General features: G+C 54.7%; 5 protein-coding genes across 5 annotated transcripts; 3 read left to right on the top strand and 2 right to left on the bottom strand.

Moving 5' to 3' along the window:
* Positions 1–135: 135 nt before the first annotated feature.
* On the top strand, positions 136–3262 carry B0H65DRAFT_166857 (P-loop containing nucleoside triphosphate hydrolase protein). Its single transcript, XM_062821311.1, has 2 exons — positions 136–377; positions 451–3262. Coding segments are annotated over exons 1-2 (2505 nt in total). The 5' UTR covers positions 136–375; the 3' UTR covers positions 2954–3262.
* A 1-nt stretch (position 3263) lies between these two features.
* Positions 3264–8086, bottom strand: B0H65DRAFT_166854 (UDP-glucose:glycoprotein glucosyltransferase-domain-containing protein). The gene is made up of 2 exons (XM_062821310.1): positions 7810–8086; positions 3264–7749 (listed from the first exon to the last, which is right to left on the bottom strand). Exons 1-2 carry the CDS (start codon positions 7956–7958, stop codon positions 3438–3440), a joined length of 4461 nt encoding a protein of 1486 aa, XP_062683207.1. The 5' UTR covers positions 7959–8086; the 3' UTR covers positions 3264–3437.
* Positions 8087–8941: 855 nt separating this feature from the next.
* Positions 8942–13489, top strand: B0H65DRAFT_571713 (coatomer WD associated region-domain-containing protein; the record flags this gene model as incomplete). The annotated part of the gene is made up of 7 exons (XM_062830487.1): positions 8942–8971; positions 9040–9089; positions 9196–9322; positions 9391–9691; positions 9771–10009; positions 10073–12754; positions 12828–13489. 7 exons carry the CDS (start codon positions 8942–8944, stop codon positions 13068–13070), a joined length of 3672 nt encoding a protein of 1223 aa, XP_062683206.1. The 3' UTR covers positions 13071–13489.
* Positions 13490–14648, bottom strand: B0H65DRAFT_166797 (SAC3/GANP/Nin1/mts3/eIF-3 p25 family-domain-containing protein). The gene is made up of 2 exons (XM_062821309.1): positions 13973–14648; positions 13490–13834 (listed from the first exon to the last, which is right to left on the bottom strand). Exons 1-2 carry the CDS (start codon positions 14558–14560, stop codon positions 13559–13561), a joined length of 864 nt encoding a protein of 287 aa, XP_062683205.1. The 5' UTR covers positions 14561–14648; the 3' UTR covers positions 13490–13558.
* Positions 14649–16972: 2324 nt separating this feature from the next.
* On the top strand, positions 16973–20280 carry B0H65DRAFT_166723 (uncharacterized protein). The gene is made up of 3 exons (XM_062821308.1): positions 16973–17251; positions 17460–20037; positions 20095–20280. Exons 1-3 carry the CDS (start codon positions 17118–17120, stop codon positions 20104–20106), a joined length of 2724 nt encoding a protein of 907 aa, XP_062683204.1. The 5' UTR covers positions 16973–17117; the 3' UTR covers positions 20107–20280.
* Positions 20281–20546: the final 266 nt, after the last annotated feature.

The following is a 20546-nucleotide window of genomic DNA, read 5'->3' as shown; positions in this document are numbered from 1 at the left end:
GAATGCCTTCATCGAGGAAGACGAGGACGGCTTTCTTGGTGGTCAGACCAAGTGACCAATCAGGAGCCGTTACTGGCCCAAAGTGGGACCAAGTAAAAGGGGGTTAGGAGTTGCAGTTAAGGCAGCATGTCTTGGCAAGATCATCTGACATCGTGTGAGGAAGGCGCGATTCGCCCCCACCTTTTCTACGCGTCTGTTTAGTCAACATTGTTAACTAAGCAGGCGCCAATCGCCCTCGTCCTGCCTCAAGCTCGCTACTTCCCTTTTCCTTTAATTTGCCTTCAGACATTTCGGTCAAGTCCCGTTCTCTTGAGTGACGAGCCTGGAAACCAAGTCAAGCGTTGTTCCTAGGAGCTACCAAGGCCGACAGCGAAGATGTAAGCAGACACTTCCTCCCATGCGTTCCACACTCACCACAAAACGAATACTAACACCATTGAAACTCGATAGGACAGCATCCATGGTCTCGACACCCAAGCCCGCCTCCAAGAACAACAACACCAACAGTCTCGCTCTCACCCAACGCAGCAAGTTCCCCACGCCTCAATCGCTCGACAAACTCACCAAACCCTTCAAATGCCCCGGCTCCGCAACCCGCACCGTAGCCGTCGACCGACCCGCTCGCAAGCGCCGCAAGATCGATTATAAAGGTGCTGGTGGCGAAGACGACGAAGATGGCGCCGACAAACCTTACACCAACGCCGACCGGCTCGCCCTCGCCAACCGCGACGCCAACAAGTTCCCCGTGTTCGCAGTCAAGGACAAGAGTCAGGTCTTCCGCAAGGCCTTCTCGGTTCCCCTGATCAACAAGAACACGACCGCGTACAACCCGAACCGGCCGCCGCCCACGCTCGGCCTGAGGCAGGGCGCCGTGTTTGTGGCTAAGCCGCTGCATGACCCTTGCGACGAGTTCGCTATTGTGTTGTATGATCCGACGGTGGATGATAAGCCCAAGGATGTATCGCCGAAGGCGATTGAGGAGAAAAAGAAAGAGGAGACACCAGAGGTGAAAGTTGATGCGCCGCTGGTGCACAAGAGTCTGTCGGAGATTCTGGGCATCAAGAAGAAAGTCGAGGGCGAACACCCCAGGGTTCCGGTGGTGATCGATCCCAGGCTGGCCAAGGTGCTGCGGCCGCATCAGATCGAGGGTGTCAGGTTCATGTACCGGTGTGTGACGGGCATGATCGATGAGAAGGCGAATGGGTGTATCATGGCGGACGAGATGGGTTTGGGAAAGACGCTGCAGTGCATCACGCTGCTGTGGACGCTGTTGAAGCAGTCACCGGATGCTGGAAAGTCGACGATTCAAAAGGCGATTGTGGCGTGTCCGTCGAGTTTGGTCAGGAATTGGGCGAATGAGTTGGTCAAGTGGTTAGGCGCGGATGCGATCACGCCTTTTGCCATTGACGGGAAGGCTTCCAAGGAGGAATTGACCAGACAGCTGCGCCAGTGGGCGATTGCCAGTGGGCGGTCTGTGACGAGGCCGGTGATTATTGTTTCGTACGAGACGCTGAGGCTCAATGTGGAGGAGCTTAAGGGGACTCCCATTGGTCTGATGCTTTGCGACGAGGGTCATCGTCTGAAGAACGGAGACAGCCAGACGTTCAGTGCCTTGAACAGCTTGAATGTCTCGAGGAGGGTTATCCTGTCTGGTACACCCATTCAGAATGACTTGTCAGAGTACTTTGCTCTCATCAGCTTTGCTAACCCAGATCTCCTCGGTACTCGTCTCGAGTTTCGCAAACGTTTCGAAATCCCCATCTTGCGTGGCCGCGATGCTGACGCCTCGGAAGCTGACCGGAAGCGTGGTGACGAGTGCCTGGCTGAACTTCTCGCCATCGTCAACAAGTTCATCATTCGTCGTACCAACGACATTCTGTCCAAGTACCTCCCCGTGAAGTACGAGCACGTGGTTTTCTGCAACCTCGCTCCCTTCCAGCTGGATTTGTACAACTATTTTGTTGCCTCTCCCGACATCCAAGCTCTCCTGCGCGGCAAGGGCTCTCAACCTCTCAAGGCCATCAACATCCTCAAGAAGCTCTGTAACCACCCAGACCTGCTCGACCTGTCGGCCGATCTGCCCGGCTGTGAGCACTGCTGGCCAGACGACTATGTACCCAAGGAAGCGCGCGGCCGCGACCGCGACGTCAAGCCCTGGTACTCCGGCAAGATGCAAGTGCTCGACCGCATGCTGGCCCGCATCCGCGCCGACACCAACGACAAGATCGTGCTCATCAGCAACTACACGCAAACCCTGGACCTTTTCGAGCGTCTCTGCCGCAACCGGCAATACGGCTGTCTCCGACTAGACGGCACCATGAACGTCAACAAGCGGCAGAAGCTGGTCGACAAGTTTAACGACCCCGAAGGTGACGAGTTCGTCTTCTTGCTCTCTTCCAAAGCCGGCGGGTGCGGCCTCAACCTGATCGGGGCCAACCGGCTCGTCCTCTTCGACCCGGACTGGAACCCAGCAGCCGATCAGCAAGCCCTGGCGCGCGTGTGGCGTGACGGCCAGAAGAAGGACTGTTTTGTCTACCGCTTCATCGCCACGGGCACCATTGAAGAGAAAATTTTCCAGAGGCAGAGCCACAAGCAATCACTATCATCATGCGTCGTCGACAGCGCCGAGGATGTGGAGAGACACTTTTCTCTTGACTCGCTGCGCGAGCTGTTTACTTATAGACCGGGGACCAAGAGCGATACCCATGACACGTTCAAGTGTAAGAGGTGCAAACCGGATGGGAGGCAGTATATTAAGGCGCAGGCGATGCTGTATGGTGATACTAGTACTTGGAATCACTTTGTTAATCATTATGAGGGTGGTGAGGAGAAGAATGGGAAGGGAGACCCGAACGGGGGAAGTGGTGGGATAAAGGGTATTCATGATCATTTGTTGAGGCAGGAGGTTGGGGAGAGGGATGTTAGTGCTGTGTTTCAGTATATTTCTCATTGAGCGGGTGGTTTTTGTTTCTTTATTTTATGTTGGGGAAGGTTGGGGGTGATGGATAAGATGATCAGAGTAATACCTGGAGCATGTGTGTGTGGGGGGAGTTTTAGGTGTCGGATGGTGGGATTCAGTGGAGAGACAAATATCATGTAGCGTACGGTGTTTTGGTGTTTCGGGCGTGTTATGTGAGGATTGCAGACATACATATCATTAGACTCTTATGACAATCATTACTTGATGTACTAGTAGCCTGGTCCTCATGTTCTTTTATCCATCCTTACATTACCTAGCAGGGCTAGGAATGACCCCAATGGCTTGTTTGTCGACAACATAGCGGAATTTTCCATGTTCATGAACTCATGTTGGGTGTGCGGGAAGAACGCGGTAGGTAGGTGTGTATATAGATTCTATCTTATTCACTAGACTCTCATCCTACTACGTTCATGGCCCCAAACACCCATTCACCCATTCCACCCACGCTCTTACATATCTACAACTCATCAATCACATGCTCCGTCTTCTCATGTTCCTCCACCACTTCCTCAACCTTCTCCTCCTGTTCCTTCTGTTCCTTCACCCTCTTAGCCAACCCCGCAACCTCCTCATCATAAACCGTCCACTCAGGCACCTGCCTCCTCGCCCTCTCCAACTTGGGCTCCTTCGTCAGCGGATTATTACACAAATCAATCGTCTTGGCCTTTTGCAGCGTCTCATCACTACACCACGTCTCGCACCACAGCCACTCCTGCGGCAGGCTCTTGATGGGGATCTGGAACTGCATATGATTCGGCAGATCCTGGTCCAGATTGCTCAGCGAATTCGGGTCCGCGCTCAGCGTATGGTATTGCTGTCTCAGCCGATCGCCAGCCGCCAGCTCGCGGAAGCGACGCAGATCGACGACGTACAAAGCTGAGATGTGGTACGGTTGTCCTCGCAAGTAATTAGCCCAGTACCCGGTCTTCCAGAACCGGAAACCTTCCATTTCGGTGCGGGAGTCGCACATCGGAGTAAATCCGTAGGGGGCGCCCTCGAGGTCGAGCGTGACGAGGTCGTACATGTCTGTGCGAACGATCTGGTCGGCGTCGACGAAGATGACTTTTTCTAGGGACAGGGGGAATAACACGTCGAGGAATAATATTTTGTAGCCCCAGATCTCGCGCTGTTTTTCCGATTGGTGGCGCAGCCAGTGCGGCCATTTGTAGGCGACCATTTCGTACTGGAACCCGTATTCGGCACTCAAAAGGGGGAGGAAGGATTTGAACGAGGGAGAGAGGAATTGCTCGATGAACCAGAACTTGACCGTGTGGGTCGTGTGCTTCATGACGGAGAGGATCATGATGGAGAGCATGCGCTCGTAGAGGTGGCCGGAGGCGACGGAGAAGATGTTGATTTCGGCGTGTTGCTCTTTTTCGGAGATGGATTTCTCGGTGGGTTGCTTTTTGGTACCGAAAAGGCCCTCGGCGAACTTGAGACCCTTGGAGACGAAGGATTCTTCTTCCTTGGGGGAGTCCTGGAGGACGTCTTCGCGCTCCATGCCTGGCTTGCGAATCAGGCGCGGGTAGAGCGTGGCGCCCTGGAAGGAGAGCAAGGCCACCTCGGTGGTTTCGTCGCCGGGGACGGGGGACCAGCCTTGGGCGCCGACGCTGTCGAGGGTGAAGATGTCGGAGCTACGGCCCTCCTTGAGGTGGATGTTGTAGATGCCCGGGTTGGCCTTGAACTGGAAGTATCCGAGGTTGGCCATGATGATGGTGTCGGCGAAGTGGGGGTCTTTCTCGGTTGCTAGAACGAGCTGCACGCCGCGCGGGGGTGAGGCGGCTGGGAATTCGCGGGAGTGGCCTTCGATCAGAATGTTTCTTAACTCGTAGATGGCTTCTACGTGCTCTGTGTTTCTCTTGGCCTTGATGTCCTTGAGCCGAAGGTTGTCGAGATCGTCGACGGATACCTTGGAGGTGACGAGCCAAGCAGGCGGGACGTCCATGCCGGCGACGAGGAGTGTCTCGGGCGGTACTCCGTTGAAGGTCGCCGACAAGGCTTTCACCTTGCCGCTTGCCTCGAAGCTGGGAGCAGACTCTAGGACGTAACGGTAGAACCTTTTGACGGGGAGCTCTGACAGTTCGGTCTGCGGGTTTAGGAATACTTGCAGATGAACACCCTCGAGTTCCGAAAGAACCTTGAGGATGGGAGCCCACTTCTGGCCCATCTCGCTAGCAGGGTTGATGGCCGCGACAAAGAAGATAGTGGCGGTCTCGGGATTACCGACCTCGAAGGAGGTGTACGTGGTGTTCCACTTGTTGTAAGCCGTTGTCCTGATGGGTGTGGCAGAATCAAAGATGCCGTGGGGAGTATCTGAGATGCCCGAGAGAGCAGTGACCGAGGTCAGCTTGGCAGCAGCCAAGGGTCCAGAGACCTTATCACTCAGTCCAAGATCCTCAATTGCCTTGTAAACCGGAAGGATGCGGTTTGTACGTTCCGTTCGAAGGAACTCAGCAAAGTCCTCCTTGACGAAGTCGTTTGCCGATGCGATAGGACCGACTATACGGCCATTGAGGATGAGTACGTTATCTCCAGACTTCAAGTTGAAGCTGGAGAGGAAGTTAGTAAGGTCAGCGTCAAACTCTTGATCCGCCTCAGGCGTGCCCTCCTCGAGAATGGTTTCAAGCTCGACGAGGCTGGCAACCTTCAAAAGACTTCCCTCACTGGCCTTGACGCGCTGGTTCATAATAGAAGGCGAGTTGGTCAGGTCAGCGGGGTTATGGATAATATCGAGGCGAACTCCCCGATGTTCCTGGCGGAAACGCAGGGCAAAGTAAAGGAGCTTCTGGCCCTCAACGCTATCAAGGTTCGTGACAACTGTAAGCACTGCCCAATCTTCCTTGGGGGCACTTTCATCTGCTTCAACCACAGGCACCTTGCTGAACAGACGTTGGTGTTCGCTATACACCTTATTGACGTCCAGTACCTTGATGGCGTTGGGATTCTCGGGGTATATGAAGGTATTGCGCCGAGCAATGGCGTTCTCCAGGAAGAAGCCAGGGACATCGGTGTGATCATTAACCTTGCTATAATAGACCGCCTGTTGCAACATTTGGAGGTCCACCATAAGCTTGTGGTTCATATTCCGAAGCCAATCTTCTTCGCGGGGGATGGCGAAGCCGTTGATGAAAGCAGGAGGGATTTCGGTATCAGCCCTGAGGCGTTCACACCAGTGCTTCGCGCGGTGGATCTGCTTTTCCAATTCCTCGGAGGCAAAGATGTCCTTGAGCGGTAGCGCCTCATGGTCCGGGCGAATCTCACGGTCCTTGATGGCCAGGTTGAAGATGTCCGCGTTCGGCTTATCAGTACTAGAAGCTTCAAGAGACTTTTCCAGGTAAGTAGACATGGCAGCCAAACCATAAGTCTTGAGAAGATGGTACAGGACCTTGGCCTGTTCAATGGCCTCGCCTGTGGGAGTCAGGGGGACAAGGCCAAACCGGACGGGAATGCCTCGCTTCATGAAAGCAAGGAGCTGTCTGGTGACTAGCGTAACATCATCCGCCTTGGTGAAGTCTACAGGAACAACAAGGTTGAAAAGGTCTTTGCGAACTTGAGGTAATCCTTGTCCAAAGTGCTGAATCAAAGCCCAGACCGAAGGAGCATACTCAGCGTAACGTTTGTCCTTTTCAATGTTGTTCAGCCAGATAATGACCTGACCTCCCTCGGACTCGTCCCGCCAGTCGAATCTGCGAGGCTCTTCCTCGGTGGCCTTTGCGGCAGCAACCGCGTCATGACCCAGAAGGGAAAGAGCTTGCTGGCCAGTCAGCCCCAGGTCCAGGGCACCGTTGATGAGTTTGCGTTCCCGGCGAAGCATGTCTACAAGCCCAAAGGGCTGGACCTGTCTGTCTACCAACTGGACACCGTTCATCCATAGAACGTTGGCACCTGTTGACACCAGCAGTTGCCTGTTGTACTCATGTTCGGCCAAAAACTCCTTGGACACGTTGTGCTTCCCAAGCTTGGTTGAGTACTTGGGGAAGTCCTGTGTAAGTTTAAGCAGGGTATCGAACGGCGAATCACTCTGCATAATAAAGGATGCTGCCTTGACGGCAAGGGGTGAAAGCTCGGACTTTTCAAGGGGCTTGATGTCTGCGACCTCTTCATCGTGGTCCAGGACAAGCTCAGAATCAGATCTGATGGTCTTTTGGGCCTTGTCACCACCAGTATCCCTGTCATCGATGACGATGTAGTCTGTCCTCTTCAGCGTAAGCTCAACACCATAACCGTTGACCGAGAGCGCATCATCTGATTGTCCAAGGCTTCTCTTGTAACGCAGCCGATACGAAGCCTCTCCTTTTTGAGCAAGTTCCATGGCGGCCTCATGATATTTCCCAAAGGCAGGGGAGGTGATATCGGCATAGAGCACGATTTCCTGAGGGCCACTGCCAAATCGTCTGTCAAAAGGTAAGGTACGCTCTTGGGAGTTGCTGTTGACATCGCCATATGAAGCTTCCAGGCTGGCCTTGCAGTATTGCTTCCCGTTGTAGAGAAACCACAGATCACATCCGTCCTGGTCGGCCACTACAGATGGCTCAACAGCGGTGGTATAATACTGATAATGAGCCTCGACACGGGGCGCAGCGGATCGTAGCGAAAGAGCCAACTTGAAGGTCGACAGCGCCTCAGGGTTCACATGCCCGTCTTCCTGGAGAACCTGGAGGAACTTTTCATAGAGCTCCTTGTCAGACTTGGCCTGGGCAAAATCCCCCTTGGCAATGCGGTCCAGCAGTGGGAAATAGGCAGTCGCATTCTCGGAAGCTGCGGTTTCGCTGGATTCGGATGTGAGACTTTGTCCAGTACGGGTGAAGGAGGAGGGCCAGGGGACTTACAGAAGCTCTACCAGATACGGAGGCGAAGGAAACGCGGCCTTGAGTGCGACGTCTACAGAGGGAGAAGCTGCAACGTGGTGTGAGGGAAGCCATGTCGCTGTGACAATGGCTGCCGCAAGGCCCCACGGCAGCTGGGAGAGGCGGATCATGGTTGTCCGGACCAAGCAGCAGTTTTATGGTGTTGAGGTGACGAAGTGAATTGTAAGATATTCGTCGATCAGAGGGTTGCCTGTTCAAACCTCAACCATGGGGGGGATAAGGAAAGGTGCCACGTTGGATGTTACCAACGTCAAACGGCACAGCTCGAATTTGGTGTTGGTGTTGGAGAGAGAGCGGAACGAAAGGGGACAAGTAAGAAACAGGTTGTGATGTCACCGATTTACTCAAATAGTTCAAACACAAGTCTTCAACGACCTCGGTAATCTGTGTAGTTACCAGGTATATCGATGGTGAAATTGGTGATAGCTTCACAGTGAAGCTGCGGAGGTTGTGTGAACACCTCGCTGTTGAGAGCTCACCCAGTTCGGTCTAGCGTCTGGGGGGAAGCTGTACAGGTGGCCGCCAAGGTGCACACGTTGAGTGTGGCTGGTGAGACCCTTGACTTGAGCCCCTTAAATGAGGCTTACGCATGCCGCAGCCCCTGAATTGCGGGTCCTGTGTGTTTATAACGTGGCGGTGCACGAATCGATGCTGAGGCCACGCCAGTCGTGTCAGCAAGGCCCCAACTGCAGTGGGCAGGTGCTGTGCGAGTGGCAGCTGCAGCGCCCGCCCGCACTGAATGAGGTGAGGTGTGAGATGCCACGCTTCCCTATCAAGTGGAATTGAAGCCGCCGTCTCCAGCTCCATTGATGGTGGCATCCGTGGACCTCCTTCCGACGACACGGAGCACTTGTACACTCGACCTCGACACTTTCCACTTGGCTCCATTCCCAATCCCTCCCACGCCCAAACAACCACGCCGCCACCCCTCCTCCCCCCCGAACGGCATTCCCATCTAGTACTATTTTGCGATTTCACGGCGCTCGGCTGATCGCGTTCTAATTCCTCCCGTCTTCCATTTAAATACTTAATCCACCTTTCCCACGTTGATGCCGGGAGCTTAGGCTGTGCTCCCCTTAAAGCCACTGGCAAGATGCAGGCCTCCTCGGGAATGCTCACCAAAGTACGTCGTCGTCCACTCTCTATGCGCCTCCAGCTCGAGCTTGTCTAATATCTTACCCCTGTGCGCAGTTCGAGTCCAAGTCGTCGCGAGCAAAGGGCATCGCCTTCCACCCTAAACGGTCAGCCTCTCCGTCTCCCGAATAGCAGAAGCTCCCCCGCCACTTGGGTCTAGATGTCTACAATTATCAAGAAACCCACGCGAAACTAACATGGCCCTGCCTCCAGACCATGGATTCTCGTCTCCCTCCACTCCTCCACCATTCAGCTATGGGATTACCGCATGGGTACCCTGATTGACCGATTCGAAGAACACGATGGCCCCGTCAGAGGTGTCGACTTCCACAAGACACAGGTGAGCTCCCTGTTGCCTCTATGCGCCGACTCGAGATATCGACCATAGCTTACACATATCCCCCACAGCCTCTCTTCGTATCTGGCGGTGACGACTACAAGATCAAGGTCTGGTCTCTCCAGACTCGGCGCTGCCTCTTTACCCTTAACGGCCACCTGGACTACATTCGCACCGTCTTCTTCCACCACGAGCTCCCTTGGATTGTTAGTGCTAGTGACGACCAGACGATTCGGATATGGAACTGGCAGAACCGCTCGCTGCTCTGCACCATGACGGGCCACAACCACTACGTCATGTGCGCCCAGTTCCACCCCAAGGAGGACCTCATCGTTTCCGCCTCCCTCGATCAGACTGTTCGCGTTTGGGATAGTACGTGGTGCCTTGGACGGGAAGATGGGATGGATATCTGCGGAATACATGGATGGCTGACCATATTGCGTTATCACAGTCTCCGGCCTACGCAAGAAGCACTCCGCGCCCACGTCCATGTCCTTCGAGGACCAAGTTGCTCGCGCCAATGCCAACCAGACCGATATGTTCGGCAACACCGACGCCGTTGTCAAGTTCGTTCTCGAGGGCCACGACCGCGGTGTGAACTGGGTTGCCTTCCACCCCACCATGCCCTTGATTGTGTCCGCCGGTGACGACCGTCTTATCAAGTTGTGGCGCATGAGCGAGACCAAGGCTGTACGTGTTTTCAGGACATTGTGCATCTGATATCAACCTGCTGACTGAATCAACCAACCATAGTGGGAAGTCGATACCTGCCGCGGCCATTTCCAGAACGCCAGCGGCTGTCTTTTCCACCCCCACCAGGACCTTATTCTTTCGGCTGGCGAAGACAAGACTATTCGAGTATGGGATCTTAACAAGCGTACCGCAGTCAACACCTTTAAGAGGGAGAACGATAGGATCTGGGTTATCGCCGCTCATCCGGAAATCAACTTGTTCGCTGCTGGTCACGACAATGGTGTTATGGTGTTCAAGCTCGAGCGCGAGAGGCCTGCTTCTGCCGTTTATCAGAACAACATCTTCTACATCACCAAGGAGAAGCACGTCAAGATGTACGACTTCCAGAAGAATGTCGAGTCGCCCACGCTTTTGTCGCTCAAGAAGCTCGGAAGCCCTTGGGTGCCCCCAAGGACACTCTCCTACAACCCCGCTGAGAGGTCCATCTTGGTCACCTCCCCGGCGGATGGTGGGTCGTACGAGCTGATCACCCTTCCTCGTGATGGCTCTGGAGCTATCGAACCCACAGAGTCCAAGCGGGGCCAGGGCAACTCGGCTGTATTTGTGGCTCGCAACCGCTTCGCTGTTCTCAACACTGCCACCCAGACCGTCGATATCAAGGACTTGACCAACAACGCCACGAGATCGTTCAAGCCCCCTGTTGGCACCACCGATATCTACTTCGGCGGCACCGGCAACCTCCTTATCATTACCCCGACCGCTGTTCACCTTTACGACATCCAGCAGAGGAAGAGCACTGCCGAGCTGGCTGTAACTGGCGTTAAATACGTCGTCTGGTCCAACGATGGTCTCTACGCAGCTCTGCTTAGCAAGCATAATGTGACAATTGTGACCAAGACTCTGGAGCAGGTCAGCACCCTGCATGAGACCATTCGTCTCAAGAGTGCTGCGTGGGACGACGCTGGTGTTCTGCTGTACTCGACTCTCAACCATGTCAAGTACACGCTTCTCAACGGTGATAACGGCATCGTTTGCACACTCGACCAGACTGTTTACCTCACCCGTGTCAAGGGCAGAAACGTTTACTGCCTTGATCGTGCTGCGAAGCCCAAGATTTTGCAGATTGACCCCACCGAGTACCGCTTCAAGCTTGCGCTTGTCAAGCGTAACTACGAGGAAATGCTACACATCATCCAGAACTCGAGCTTGGTTGGCCAGTCAATCATTGCCTACCTCCAGAAGAAGGGCTATCCCGAGATCGCGCTCCAGTTCGTCCAGGATCCTACTACCAGGTTCGAGCTTGCCATTGAGTGCGGTAATCTCGAGGTCGCTGTTGAGATGGCCAAGGAACTGGACAAGCCCAAGCTCTGGACGAGACTTAGCCAGGAGGCCCTCGCTCATGGCAACCATCAGATCGTGGAGATGTGCTACCAGAAGCTCAAGCACTTTGACAAGCTTTCGTTCCTCTACCTCACAACCGGCGACCATGACAAGCTCTCGAGGATGGCCAAGATTGCTGAGCACCGTGGTGACTTCACTTCAAGATTCCAGAACGCCCTTTATCTGGGAGAGGTCCAGGACCGAATTCAGATGTTCAAGGAAATCGATCTGTACCCCCTGGCCTACATGACTGCCAAGTCTCACGGGCTCGAGGAAGAGTGCCAGGAAATTCTCGAGGCTACTGGCCTCACAGAAGACCAGCTCTCGATGCCCACCCTGGGCGAGCCCCTAACACCGCCCAAGCCCGTGGTCCCCACATACAAGGCTAACTGGCCGACAAAGGCGGCCTCGCAGTCCTTCTTCGAAAAGGCCCTGCTTGGCGAGGTTGAGGGCTTGTCTCTGGAAGACCAGCCCTCTGCCGCTTCCAACGGTTTCGGTCTTGAAGAGGGTGGTGCCGATGAGCCTGCGACCAAGAAGGCCGGTGCTCTTGTTGAAGGTGATGAGGACGAGGATGCTGCGGGATGGGACATGGGCGATGATATTGTTCCGGAAGTCGAGGAGGGCTTCGTCAACGTGGAGAGCGCGGATGCAGGCGGTGCGGGAAGCAGTGAAGCGGATATGTGGTCCCGAAATTCACCGCTTGCAGTTGATCACGTCGCTGGTGGTTCCTTCGAGTCGGCAATGCAGCTGCTCAACCGCCAGGTTGGCGCTGTCAACTTCGCTCCTCTCAAGCCTCGCTTCTTGGAGGTCTACCAGGCATCCAAGACTTACCTCCCTGCCGCCGCTGGTCTGGACCCTCTCGTCAACTACGTCCGCAGGAACCCCGAGGAGACGGATCTAAGGAAGGTTCTCCCTATCATCCCCAGGGACCTCGAGTACCTTGCTTCCAATGACCTGCAGCGCGGTTACGATGCGATGAGGGCGAACAAGCTCGAGGATGGTGTCAAGATCTTCAAGGGTATTCTTCACTCTGTCCTTGTCAACGCAGTAGGCAGTGATGGCGAGGTTGCCGAGGCCAAGAAACTGATTGCCTCGGCCTGCGAGTACTCGGTTGCCATGTCTATCGAGCTGGCCCGCAGGCAACTTGGTTCTCCGGACCAGCTTAGCCAGGATCCCTCGCTCCAGAAGCGGAACTTGGAACTGGCGGCCTACTTCACCATTCCCAAGATCGAGGTTCCCCATCGCCAGCTTGCTTTGCTTAACGCAATGAACCTGGCTGTGCGGAGCAAGAACTACAGCTCTGCCCTTAGCTTCGCCAACAGGATATTGGCCAACGGAGGAGCCACCAAGATCACTGAGAGCGTATGTCATAACCTAACTCCCTTTATTTTTTCCCTCCATAAATTGAGACACTAACAGTATTCGAAAATAATAGGCCAAGAGAACCAAGGCGCAATGCGAGCGCAACCCTCACGACGCCGTGGAGATCGAGTTCGATCAGTTCGCCGAGTTCGAGATCTGCGCCGCCAGCTTCACGCCCATCTACAGCGGTACTCCTTATGAGGAGTGCGCGTTTGACGGAGCCAAGTACCACACCAAGTACAAGGGCACGGTGTGCACGGTCTGCGAGGTTTGCGAGGTTGGAAAGCATGGCAGTGGTCTGAAGCTGTTTGCTTAAAAAGGGTGTTGGCGGTGAAGAAGAAGAAGGAGTTTTTTGATGATGAAAGTTATAGTAGTAGTTAAAGTACAGTTAAAGTAGGTATAATGATCGTCTTTGGTTCTTCTGAATGGGGACAAGAGAAAAGGGAAGACAAAATGGTTTTTTTAACGCGCCTGTTGCACAATGATTACTGGTTGCTATCGAACCATGTTCGCTTGTTATAAACCGGAAAGGGATGTCATGGTTCACATGAACTGTCGAGAGATAATACCATGCCAGACGCAAGCTGTGATATCATTCATCATACCTATGTATACATATAGGCGAGACACGGAACACAACGATAGTGGTGTATCTATCTGTACGTGACCTCTGTTCTGCCTATGTAGCTAGCTCTCTAAGGACCATCGTTTAAAAACGCTTGCATAAACCCACCCAACCCAACCCAGCCTGCCCACTCTCTTGTTTCCTTCCCATTGTTTTGCTTCGCTTTGCTCCAGATATGTTTAGACAATCGTCTCCAACTCCCTAGCATAGCCCAGCGCATTCTCAATGACCAACTGGCTGAACGGCTTCTCCTGCTCGGCCTCCTCCGCTGCCGGCTCAGCAGAGGGGAAGTAGATGTGGCCATCCTTGAGGACCCAGCCGCGAGAGCGGGCGAACTCGACCACCTCGCCCTCGGACTCGAGGAACAAGAGAGACTTGGTGGAGGAGATGGGAAGCGAGGGGTAGGCGCGCTCGGAGGAGGAGGCGATTTCGGAGCGGATTTGGAAGGTGAGGATCTGTTGGTGTTGAGGGTGGGTGGTGGTTAGCGATCAATGTTCATCAAGAGAGAGGAATAACATGATGGATGGATGGGGTAAAGAGAGAGGAGGGGAGGGAAAGAAAGGTAAACAAGCCGCAAGAAAACCAGTACTAACCTCTGAAAAAACTCCATACTCCTCACAAGGAACCTCCCCCTTCTTCATCGCCTTCCACACCCGATCATAGCTCCCCTCCATCAGCCACCTCTCCAACTTAATCGGATACCCCAAGTATCTATCCGCCTCCAGCTCGCGCGTCGCGCCACCCAGCCTCGTGCTCAGCGCCTCCAGCTCGCTATGGAACTCGGCATACTGTCCCTGCGTCAACAGCAGCAGCAAATACAAGCCCGTGACCTTGTTCTTTTCCTCCCTGTTTGCGTCCGCCCCGGCAATCCTGCCACCAGCAGCACCAGTGCCAACGGTACCCTCGAGCTCGTAAAACCCTTGGAGCTGGCTGACGTAGCGCAAAAAGGCGTCGGGGTTCTTGGCGCGGATCGAGGCCAAGGCGCCTTGCTCGTAGACTTGGCGGGCGAGCGAGAAGAGGGAAGGGTTGGAGGCGGAGCCGGGCGCGGTAGGGGTCAGCGCGTTGAGTTGGAGGAGGAGAAGCTTGGCTTTGGAGAGCAGGGCGGAGGAGTCGGTGTAGGAGAGGGAGGAGGCGGAGGTCTGGAGTTGGGTGAGGATTTGGGTGAGTTGTCGTTCTGCCATTTTGGGCGGTTGTGGTCTGGTTGTGGTGGTGTGGTGGTGATCTGGGGGTTACGGCAAAGTCGAGATTCGTTTGTTTGTTCTAGCTTCTAGGTGGTGGTTGAAGCTATCTCGGGCGGCAAATCGATGTGGTAGGTGGGTGTTCTCTGTATCGGAATACTGATGCCGGGTGGAGATCGTTATTGTATTAGACCGGCGATGTGATATGGTTCGTCGTCGGGGAATCTGTTGATAGTTTTTGGCTTGTCTTGGAAACGAGGCGATGGATGTAGGTACGTAGAGGTGTCGAGGCTGACGGTTGGATGCTGCTGTCTTGGGCGTCGCCGCGGCAGGCTGACGGGGTGACGTTTTGGCAAGTGGGAGCTGCAGCTTGCTTGGCATGCTGCTGGGCACGCTGGGTTGAGCTCCACGGCCCCGCCAGCTGCAGGCAATTGGAGCAGCTGGCCCGTGCACGGTTTGTTCCTTCTCAGTGCAATAGCTTATCGATAGCGTATTGTGATGGCGGCTTCTTGGCTGTACCTTGATGGCCAATTTACACTCCTTCACACAGAAGGCACGAACGAGTTACACTTGACGGGGTCATGTTACGCCTTCCGCACATGGAGTTTGTGACATGTAATCCAATGGATTCACCTGATGCGGTTGGCAAGATGCGCACTTGCCCGAAATGAAGAGAGTTGGAAATTTCTGTTGGTGAACTTGACTTGTTCAACTTCCATGATCCAAAACATGGCGAACTCCCCTCGACTAATCTTCCAAAATGTCATCCCTGGACACGACCTCCTACTACGAGACCTACACCCTCGATATAATCTTTACTCGCTCCTCCTTCCAGGCCTTTCTTCTTTGTTGCTTCCAGTCTACTGCAACGTAGATCTTGCTGTCTGTCAGAACTACCTAGCGTCGGCAGTGTGGCCCTCTCTATGCAAGCCGCCCAACCTCAGCATATCAGGCCGCATATAGCCAGTGTTCCATACCTTCAAAGACCTCTACAGAAGTCATATGGCGGTTAAGACGCAGAGTCAACGATCACGATGACGTCCCTAACGAAACGAGCTCCGAACCTCCAGGAGGCCAACGTCAAAGCCCTTCGCTCAAAAGGTATGTCGGTACTGGTCTTGGAGCTCTATTCTTGTTCATCTACTCCCTGGACCCATGCTCTGACAACAAGCGTGGACGTTTGGGTTGGCACTGGGTTTACTGGAATGTGGAAGTCTTCCACTGCACCGAATGTTCGACGGACTTGACCAGTCAAGAGCCAAGAACGTCGAACATGAACTCCCAGCGGCCGCCAAGTTGTCATCGAGTCACTGCATTGCTGTATATACAGTACACACCTCGCTCCAGAGTTGAGGAGTTGAGGCTCTTCTTCAGTTGCGAGAAAACCAGGCAAGGCAGTGGGAGATATTAAGGAGTTCAAGATCTCCGACCATCACTGCCATCTTCACTCTCGAAACACCCTAGGAGGCGATTCAAAAAATAGGGTCAGGCACCACCAAGCCACACTGTTGCCGCTGGATTCGGGCTGGTCCGCTGAGCCATGGAATTACTGCATATTGTCCTAAGGGGTGTGAGCCAAGCAAGCTCTCAAGACCTTCACCCTTGCTTCTTGAAGTTATGGGTGCCCTACCTTACCTTTAATGCGCAAATAGCTCTGCGGGTCGCACTGTCTGGCTGTGTCGAGCTGGCGAGTCGTGAGATCACGGGCGCTCCCTTGGACACAAGAGACTTTTGACTTGCTTGCTTTTCGTATAGGAAGCATTCTCCTCCGTTCTCGACATACCGAGCTTCTCTTCTCTTTGACTTTTTCTGTCATCGCAACCATCGACATCATCAAAGACACGACAATCCCAGCATCCCACGTCTAAGAAAGCTTCAGCTTGGCGCCCCTCCTGACTTGCTAAAGTTCCCCTGCAAACGTCCCCGCAACCCCTCTCTCCCTTTCTCTCTTTGCGGCCATCGCAACGACGAAGCTTGCACCCACTACGCTACCTCTACATACCTCTCTACCACGGCACCGGAAGTGGGGGAACCGCTGCTCACACTATTTTACTGTATGCTTTTGGACGGGGTTTACCGGACAAGTTGTCAGACCGGACATTCTGGACAAGTTGGCGGATGTGCTGACAGATACGTTTTCGGGAACTTATACAGGCGCGGCCAAGCCATCGGAACCATTGTCACCACTGTTGCCCCTGGCCCTATTTACAGCAAGCGACTCCCCCGAAATGCCAACCTTGGGCGCAACGTTTGTCCCTGGAGGCTATGATGACTATTTCATGCCCGAAGTTGTCGCTCCAGCCCCGCAACGGTAAGCCGCGTTCCTGCCCTACAAGTGCGCCAATTTGACCGCAAATTATCAACTTTGTTTTGCGCCGTCGGGTCCGATCAAGTAACATTAGACGCGGGGCGCAAAACCCGGAGTTGCATGGCTTGCGAAATGACGGATCTGCTACAAGGCTCCGCCAGCAGGTGGAAAAGGGCTGAGTGGAGGGCTGAGCCGCTGAACGGCGAGCGCTGAGAGGCTGACGGACATGTTTCGATATCTTTCTACAGGGTAATGCCAGAGGTGCCTCAAAACATGCAAGAGGACATCCAACGCATGGAACTCGAAGCTCGTGAAGTCGATCCTCAAAAGAACAACAGCGCCATCGGTAGTGCGAAGAACAAGGACCAACAACAAGACGCAAAGACGTAAGTGCTCGGCCTGATTCCCACCGACCGGCCTGCCCAGGGGAGGGGATCCATACCGGTACGCTGGCTTCCAGCAGAGTTCCAGGATCCCCTCCGGGTGGGGCTTTTATGCGCATATGGCACATGTCGATGCGCTGTATACCGCAGTATATAAATGCAAGGGGACCTGCTGCTGACGGCTTGCCCAACCTTGGTGGGCAACAAACAGGTTCAAGCCTTTCCAACAAAGCACCGGCGCCCGGTCGACAGCCATGGACGCGCCCTCGTTCTCCCCTTTCCCCAAGGTCAAGGGCGAGAACATCCCTCCGAGCGACGAGGAGAAGGAAGAGATCCTCTACCAGGCCCGCACCCTGGTCCTTCACTCCAACAATGTCTCGATGCAGGTGACATGGGCGCGCGACTCGTTAATTTGGGTCGACATAGCCCAAGAGGCCGCCGCCAGAGACTGGAAGCGCGATGGGAAGGGAAGGGAACGGCCGTCGACTCCTACGACAGAGCACGAATTGCGCGTCGACGCTCTCAACATCATCGAGTACCTGGCAAGCCAAGATCATCCCGAGGCGAACTTTATGAAGGGAAAATGGCTGGAGTTCGGCAAGTTTGGATATCGCGAGAATAAGCGGGAAGCCTACGCCCACTACAAGAGGGCGGCAGAGAACGGATACGGTAGGGCCGAATACCGCATGGGCATGCTCTACGAAAACTCCAACGACATCCCGAATGCGATCAAGCACTACGAGGCCGGCGTGAGGATGAAGGATACCGCCTCCAACTACCGATTGGGCATGATACACCTCATGGGCCAGCACGGCTTTCACAAGGACATTCTCCAGGGCCTCGACATGATCCAGCTTGCAGCCGACACGGCCGATGAGGACTCTCCGCAGGGCGCTTATGTGTACGGCCTGCTCCTTTCCCGAGAGCTTCCCGACATTACCGTTCCCGAAGACATTCTCCCGTTCGATTTGGTCGTCGCTCGTCAGTACATCGAGAAGGCGGCATACCTCGGCTTCCCCAAGGCGCAGCTAAAGATGGGCCAGGCGTATGAGCTCAGTCAGCTCGGGTGCGACTTCAATCCAACCTACTCCCTTCATTACTACGGCCTTGCTGCCCGCCAGGGACAAAGCGAAGCCGCGTTGGGTGTCAGTAGGTGGTTTCTGTTCGGCTTCGAGGGTGCCTTTTCCAAGAATGAGGCACTCGCGTACAAGTACGCTCTGGACGCAGCCAACGCCGGCCTAGCGACAGGCGAGTTCGCTATGGGATACTATCATGAAATAGGTATTCATGTTCAAAAGAATGTTGTCGAGGCACGAAAGTGGTACGAAAAGGCGGCTGAGCATGGAAACAAGGATGCCATGAGCAGACTGGATTCACTGAGCCAGTCCAAGACGCTGACGAAGCAGGACCACGAAACAACCACACTTACGCGTATCAAGTCTCAGCACGGCTCGCAGCGTGGCAAGCGCCCTGATCGGTTTACCAGGCCCACGGAAGTGTTGCCTACCCTGAGTGAGGGTGATCCCGGCGACAACGTGCCTCCAGTTCCTGTCAAAGCGTCTCAGGGACCGGCAATCTTTCATGATCAGGTTGACTTTCCGGATCCTGCACGAAACTCCAATAGACCGCCCGCCTTTACGGTCAACTTTGATTCGAACCCGAACCTGAACCTGACCTTGAGGTCCAAGTCCACGGCACCGTATCCCGAGGACACTAGGCCTCCGCCGCTCAGAGCGCGTACTAACACCGCCCCTTATCCGGAAGACGATATGCATCATCACCCGCCTCCTCCTCCACATATGCAGCAGAACTATCTGTCTGCGAAACCACTAGCACCTCATTTTAACCCGGGCATCCGCCCGTCATCAAGCTCCGGTAGCCCACATGCCGACCGGCCCATGAGCGCTTTCGGGATCCGACCCAACTCCCCCAACGGTCCTTCTGTACCACAAGGCCCTGGCCCACAAGGTCCCGGCCCCCGAGGCCGAGTTCCTCCCGGGGCCGTTGGCGCTTGGGAACCGCAGGTCTCACCTGGGTACAGACAGCCCAGCCCCGGTCATGGACCTGGCTCCGGCCCTCAGCCTGGTTACAGACAAAACAGCTATCACCCTCCACTGGATGTTGGTCCTGGACCATCGCCACAGCGGATGAGTGGAGGTGCTGGTCCTGGCATTCCGCCCTCACCTGCACCCATTGGCGATCCCATGAGACAAAGACTGCAGAAGCCCAATCCTAATGTTGGCAATTATCCTCCGGCTCAGCAGGTTGGAGGTGCCATGCATAGTCCTCAGCAAAGTCCAGGCCTTCCGCCCGTTATGAGCGGTGGCGCACAGCCAGGCTATGGTCCTAGGACAAGCAGCAGACCAAACAGCGATGTTTATGGCCATGGACAGGCTGCTCCTCCTATGCCTGGGCGGTTCCCGACCGGCACTCCCACTCCCGGAAACGGTGGTCCCATGCCAAGGCCAGATAGATTGGACAGTCTAGCTGCCGGAGGCAGACCGGGCTCGGGTGGAGGCCAGGGGCCACCAGGAGCTGGAATCGGAAGGATAGCAAGCGCACCGCCAGTACAGCAACACCAGCCGCCTCAGCCGCATAGTAAACCTACTCATAGCCCTGGGCCTTCGGCGAGCCCAGCGCCAAGCGCAGCCAGTACGACAAGACTACCTGGGCACGGGACAGCTGGTGGGAAATCCAACATCGAGCATCCCGATGGCAAGACTGTTGGAAATGGGCCGGCTACTTTTGAGGAGATGGGCATCCCGCAGGGAAAGAACGATAGCGACTGCGTAAGTTTACTTCCCGTGGCCTCTGTTTTCTCACGATGCTAACAACTATAACAACAGGTTGTGATGTAAAATCGTGGTCTTCGCGCTTCGATGACGCTTCAATAACGCTGGTAGGATCTGATACCCAACCTGTAGCTCCAGGATCATTGCGTTGAGTTTGCAGGGAGTTGGCGGAGTTGTGCGTGTATGTTCATATGGATGGCCTGTTTGCTGGTTTACTTTGGTCGGCTCAGCGAGACTGTTAGATGGAAGGTAGGGGCTGCCGCAACTATGTTCTGCGTGAAGTCAGGTAGAACTGAGTAGTCCATCTTTGTTCCGGGCGCAGTGGAAGATATACGATAGAGATCCGCAATGAAAGAAAACAAGCACAACTAAGTGCTATGACCTGTGCCAGGCCGGAACGATATGTGGACGCTCTACTGTCGGGACCGATTGCTGAAGGCCTGCATCATGCCTGCCTGTATTGCCGACTTCATAGCCCTCCATAGAGGAAGGCAGCAGTTTATGTA

This window comes from Neurospora tetraspora (genome assembly GCF_033439725.1).
Source record: "Neurospora tetraspora strain CBS 560.94 chromosome Unknown B0H65scaffold_3, whole genome shotgun sequence".
Classification (NCBI taxonomy): domain Eukaryota; kingdom Fungi; phylum Ascomycota; class Sordariomycetes; order Sordariales; family Sordariaceae; genus Neurospora; species Neurospora tetraspora.
This window is presented reverse-complemented; position numbering and strand designations above follow the sequence as displayed.